This window comes from Bactrocera tryoni, unplaced genomic scaffold (genome assembly GCF_016617805.1).
Source record: "Bactrocera tryoni isolate S06 unplaced genomic scaffold, CSIRO_BtryS06_freeze2 ctg7180000342578_QRY, whole genome shotgun sequence".
NCBI classification, from domain to species: Eukaryota; Metazoa; Arthropoda; class Insecta; order Diptera; family Tephritidae; genus Bactrocera; species Bactrocera tryoni.
The window spans coordinates 1-6,301 of record NW_024395443.1 but is presented as its reverse complement, the minus strand read 5'-3'; the positions used below and the strand labels follow the sequence as shown (position 1 = coordinate 6,301).

The 6,301-nt window shown below is 40.2% G+C and overlaps 1 protein-coding gene across 1 annotated transcript; it reads right to left on the bottom strand.

The window, feature by feature from the left end:
* Positions 1-5,140: 5,140 nt before the first annotated feature.
* On the bottom strand, positions 5,141-6,118 carry LOC120779381. Its single transcript, XM_040111577.1, has one exon. It carries the CDS (start codon positions 6,116-6,118, stop codon positions 5,141-5,143), a length of 978 nt encoding a protein of 325 aa, XP_039967511.1.
* Positions 6,119-6,301: the final 183 nt, after the last annotated feature.

The following is a 6,301-nucleotide window of genomic DNA, read 5'->3' as shown; positions in this document are numbered from 1 at the left end:
TGGAGTTTTTCCAAATGCACTGCCGTTTTGGCTTTATGCGAACTTCAGTAAGATGAAGAAGGTTAATTAACTTTAATATGTTAAGATAATGATTTGAAGCAACTTGATATGGATTTCTAAATGTTTAAATGCAGGAAAATCGGTTTTATACCTAAATGTAAAATTGTGGAATTTTTCCAAGCGCACTACCGTTATGGCTTCATGCCAACTTTAGTAAGATGAAGAAAGTTAATTAACTTTAATATGTGAATTTAATAATTTAAAACAACTTGATTTGGATTTCTAATTGTGTATTTGCCAGAAAATCGGTTTTATACTTAAATGTGAAATTGTGGATTTTTTCCAAATACACTGCCATTATGGCCTTATGATAACTATAGTAGGACGAAGAAAGTTAATTAACTTTAATATGTGAAGCTAATGATTTGAAGCAACTTGATATGGATTTGTAAATGTGTACATGCCAGAAAATCTGTTGTATACCTAAATGTAAAATTGTGGATTTTTTCCAAATACACTGCAGTTTTTACTTTATGCCAACTTCTGTGAGATGAAGAAAGTTAATTAACTTTAATATGTGAATTTAATAATTTAAAACAACTTCATTTAAATTTCCAAATGTGTACATGCCAGAAAATCGGTTTTATACCTAAATGTGAAATTGTGGATTTTTTCCAAATACACTGCCATTATAGCCTTATGACAAATTTAGTAGGATGAAGAAAGTTAATTAACTTTAATATGTGAAGCTAATGATTTGAAGCAACTTGATATGGATTTGTAAATGTGTACATGCCAGAAAATCTGTTGTATAACTAACAGTAAAATTGTGGAGTTTTTCCAAATGCACTGAAGTTATGGCTTTATGACAACTTTAGTAAGATGAAGAAAGTTAATTAACTTTAATATGTGAATTTAATAATTTGAAGCAACTTGATATGGATCTCTAAATATGTACAGGCCAGAAAATCTGTTGTATATCTAAATGTAAAATTGTGGATTTTTTCCAAATACACTGCCGTTTTTGCTTTATGCCAACTTATGTGAGATGAAGAAAGTTAATTAACTTTAATATGTGAATTTAATAATTTAAAACAACTTCATTTAAATTTCTAAATGTGTACATGCCAGAAAATCGGTTTTATACCTAAATGTGAAATTGTGGATTTTTTCCAAATACACTGCCATTATAGCCTTATGACAACTTTAGTAGGATGAAGAAAGTGAATTAACTTTAATATGTGTAGCTAATGATTTGAAACAACTTGATATGGATTTCTGAATGTGTACATGCCAGAAAATCGGTTGTATACCTAACTGTAAAATTGTGGAATTTTTTCCAAATGCGCTGCCGTTATGGTCTTATTTCAACTTGAGTAAGATGGTGAGGGTTAATTAATTAACATTAATGTGGTGTGTCTTTTTTTCACACACCGTCTTTTACTTAACACACTGTCTTTCACTTTTAATTAAAATGCACTGGGTTCATATTTAATTTAATAAAGTTTATTCATTTTAACTTAGAGTAACATTTATACAAGTACATATATGTAATATGAATTGCGCGTAGCTTAGGACAAGAGATTGATCTGTTTCGTGTGAGAGTTCACGGTCAACTGTGCTTCGCTTTAGTTCTTCGTTTTTCGTTTTCTGTTCTTTCAGTGTTGTCATGTTATAGTCGCGTCATTGTCGCAGTGTTGTATTTTTAAGGTCCGTAAGTATGTCCGCGTCGAGTCAGTGGTGCATTTCCCACATTCGGCCATCCTGCGGCTTCATTCGTCCCGAATGAAGGGTTTCACTTCTTCATGAATTCGGCCACCGTTGTGGTACGCCCTGGGCCTTCGTGGTCTCCGACTTTTACCGCTTCGTAGCGATCATGCTCCATCTTTTTTACAACTCTGTATGGCCCGAAATATTTGGGCTTCAATTTCAAACCCGTTCCATACTGGGTACGCTTAATGGCCACCAGTTCATCAATGTCGTAGTTTGTTGCTGTTCGGCGGCGTGAATTATAACAATTCCGATTCTCCTGCTGAATTTCAATGATGTTTTCCTTCGCTTGTTGGCGCACTGCATCTCGATCGGCATTAAGTTCATCGATTGCGTCTTCATCTAGCATTTCCTGTAGTTCTGGAATACCCGGAACACGCATCTCTAGGCCCGTCAGTATTTTAAATGGGGTCGTCTTGGTACTACGAGGCGGAGTGCTATTTATGAATTGTTGCACTTTATCGACGTGTTTGTACCAACTGCTTGGGGTTTCGTGACATAGTTTTGACACCATGGGTACTACAATTTTGTGTATTCGCTCTACTTGGCCGTTTCCTCTTGGAATGCCTGTCGCTATCAGTAGATGCTGGATACCTTCGCCTTCACAGTAGTCTTTGAAGAGATTTGATGTGAATGCGGCGCCTCTATCGGTGATTACACGCTTCGGATTACCGAATATAGCAGCTTGCTTCTTCAGGCGTTCTACAACTGCCTCTGCTCCAGTGTTTTTCGTGGGATAAAGCCACACAAACTTCGAAAAAGCGTCAATAACAACAAGTATGTAGTTGTATGACTTATTTGTCGTCTCCATCGGACCAACATGATCGAGATGGAAAGTTCCCAATGGTTTGTCCTCCTTGTTGATAGGACTCAGCAATCCTTCTTTCTTTCCAGACTTAGCATCAGTGACTATTCACTCAATACAGCTTCTCACGATTTTCGTTACTTTTGAATTTAATTGCGGGATAAAGAATGATTTCTCGACAGCGTCTTGTGTTTTCTTAATGGAAAAGTGACCTTGCCGATGTGCCATCTTGATGATTTCGTCCTCCATTGACAACGGTACGACTATCAGCTCTTTATCTGGGTTTTTATACAGCACCTCGTGCTTTATGTAGAAATCTTCGTAGTCATCCTTCTCCAATACTTTTCGTACGGCTCGCGTCCAATCGTCGCTTTGTTGAGCCTTCTTGAGGCTGTGATTTAGTGAGTCTTCCAACATCAAGCACGAGACACGGCTCAAAGCGTCGACATGTCGCATTCTGGTCCCTTTTCTATGCTCGATTACATAATTAAAGTCTTGCAGGAAAATCGCCCAACGGGATACACGTAGTGGCACATCGCGTTTCTTCATTGTCATGGCAAATGCGTTGCAGTCAGTGACTATCTTAAACTTCATGCCCATCAGGTACACTCGCCATTTCTTTAGCGATTCCACAATCGCTAACACTTCCAATTCGTTCGAATGGTACCGCTCTTCTGCAGGTTTAGTCTTACGACTCATGTATTGGACCGGGTGGAAATCTTGATCGTCGTTATCTTTCTGCAGCAGCACAGCTCCGTAGCCAAACATGCAAGCATCCGTGTGCACTTCAGTTACTGCTTTTGGATTATACAGCTTTAAAATTGGAGGATTCATTAACGCTATTTTCAACTGTTGACAAGCTGCTAGATGCTCCTCTTCTATCCTGAACTTTACGTCCTTTCGCAGTAGATCGGAGAGTGGTTTGGCAATTACAGCGTAACCTTCAACGAATCTTCTGAAGTATGACGTCAATCCCAGGAAACGTTGCATTTCTGTACGATTTCGCGGTATCGGAAAGTCTTTTATAGCAATTGTTTTCGCCTCAGAGGGTTTTATTGAACCGTCTTCGATGACATATCCGAGAAATTCGACTCTTCGTAACAGAAATTGGCATTTACTCCATTTGATCTGCAACCCTTTTGATGCTGTTGTCAGTAAAACGCGCTCCAACTTCAGGATACCTTCTTCTTCGTCCTTGGAGGGAATGATAAGGTCATCCATGTAGGCTATCACCGTTCCATCTTGGATCAGCTCTCTCAGCACAGCCATAACGAATCTGGTGAACACTGCCGGCGAGTTTGAGATTCCAAATGGTACGTATCGAAACTCATATTGCCCGTTGTGTGTTACAAATGACGTGTATTTTTGCGAATCCGCCTGGACTGGAACATGGAAAAATCCGTTTCTTAGGTCCAATGTTGTAAAAACGTTTGCTCCACTCAGTCGTTTGATAACATCATCCATCATTGGCATAGGGAAATTATCTCGGACTATCTTTTCATTCAGTCGTCGATAATCACAGCAGAGTCATTTTCTTCCATCTTTCTTGGATACAAGTACAACTGGTGACGCGTAGTTGGAAATACTGGGTTTAATGATCCCTTCTGCCAGCCACAGCGCCACTTGCTCGTCCACTACGCATCGATCAGCGTAGGACATTCGTCTCGGTCTCTCGAACACAGGATTATCGTCGATCAACAAAATTTTCATTTCGACTGGTGACTCGAAATTTCTCACAGGGGTATATGCGCCAACCATTTCCTTTACCGCATCTGCTTGCTCTACCTGTAGGTGGGATACGTTCACTTCAACGTCGGCCTTCTCGTTTATGCTTTCGACCAGACATAATTCACCGAACTCCTTCATCAGCTGGACAACTCGATTTTCGCCCGCAACTGCCACTGGTTTTCCTGCTATAACAGCGCTCTTGCCTGCGCCTTCAGTATACAGCTTCTCCATAGCGTTCCACATTGGTGGATACTCACGTGACTCCTCAGCCACAGCAGCGCGCTCGCTCACGTACTCGCTGTGCTCTATAGCCACCGCCTTTTGCATACCACTGTTTCGGCTCACAGTCTTTTGCACCTGCTTGTGCTCACCCATGACCTTAGTCTCCGGCTCGACGGCTTCAGCTGCATGCTCCTTAGCATCAGCACCATCCGAGCTTTCCTCGCTATGCTTATCAGCCAGTTGTTGCACCTTACGTTGTTGTTTCCCTACTTCCTTTTGTCTGAACTCCGCACCATCCTCGGTTACAATCAGATCGACATCCTTCAAAATATTGTTACCAATTACTAGAGCATACTTCAAGTCAGTCTCTTTGGCAACATGGAATTTCATTTCTAACCATATGCCATCAACTTCAATGCGAATGGAGAAGCTACCTATTGTTGTAAGTTCACTGTCCCCAATTCCGACCAAGCATACTCTTTCCTTTGTCAGCTTCACGTCCAAATCCAACATCAACAGTGTATCGTATCGCATCAAACATGCATCTGCACCCGTATCGATTAATGCCGAAACACATACTCCATTCATCCGAATGTCCTTGAAAGTTAAACTGCTTCACTTATTGGGCTTTACTGCTGCTTTCGTCTTCATCATATTTGCGTTTTTCTCCTTCTTAACTAAGTTTCCAACTGTAGAGCACTCTGTTGCTCGGTGACCTTCTACACCGCATTTGAAACATTTCACCTTTTTGCGTGGACAGTCTCTAACAAAATGTGAATCATCTCCGCAATTGTAGCATTTTTTCGCTGAACTACCTGAACTCGACGAAGCTATGTTTGATGACGTAGACGACGTTTTGTTTGCGTTGACGAATTGCGGTTTTGAAACAGGAACTTTGATTTTTTCATAAACCTTCACCTGCTCCTTTAGGTCTTTTACGGTTTTAGCCTGGTACAAATTTGCTTTACCCGCCTTGGAATCCGGAATGCCTTCAATGAAATACTCTATCAAGCTGGTGTCGTCTAAGTTTATCGACTTGCCGATCTCCATCAAGCTATAGAGATATTCCATGAGATCTTCCCCTTGACGTTTGCGACTATTTCGTAGTGTGCGATGAATTTCTATTGACGATACAACAACTCCAAATTCCGCTTTTAGCGCCTGCTTCAGTGAACTCCAACTGTTGATACCGCGCTGACTTCGAACAAATATTTTTGCTGCACCCTTCAAAAGCTGCTTTGCATAAATGAATTTCTGCAACTCGTTCCAGCTCACCGCTTCTGCATTCTCCTCGAACTCTTCCAACCATTGCTCGATGCTTGGTTGCCCCGAACCGGAGAATGATGTCAGCGAATCTTCAATATCTCGCAAGGTAAACACTGATCGCTCAATTTTTCGTACGCTCGAGACAGCACTACGTTGACTTGCAGCATCGTTACAATCGCTGTCTTCATTGTCGCTCACATTCAGGCCGAAGTGTTCTAGTAACCGGTCCTGCAATGTCGGTTTTCGTCCAGTGGTCGCTAATCCCAACCCACCCAATTTCTCTTTCAGTTCCTGTATGTTCAAACCTAAAATTTGGTCACGGTCCATTTTGTCTTACAATGTTTATTAAATACAAAAATATTACAAAAGCCGTATAAAATTATTATAATAAAATTAATTAAATTTTAAAATGTACTTCTCCGTAAACAAAGGTATATGCAGCTTTAATTTAATTCAATCAAAATTTTCTTAAAACTTTTCTCTTAGCCCTTTTCTCAAAATTATTTCATT

Bases quoted from the DNA above. Each gene is read 5' to 3' on its own strand.
- LOC120779381 (XM_040111577.1), bottom strand. From the start codon at position 6,118: ATGGACCGTGACCAAATTTTAGGTTTGAACATACAGGAACTGAAAGAG.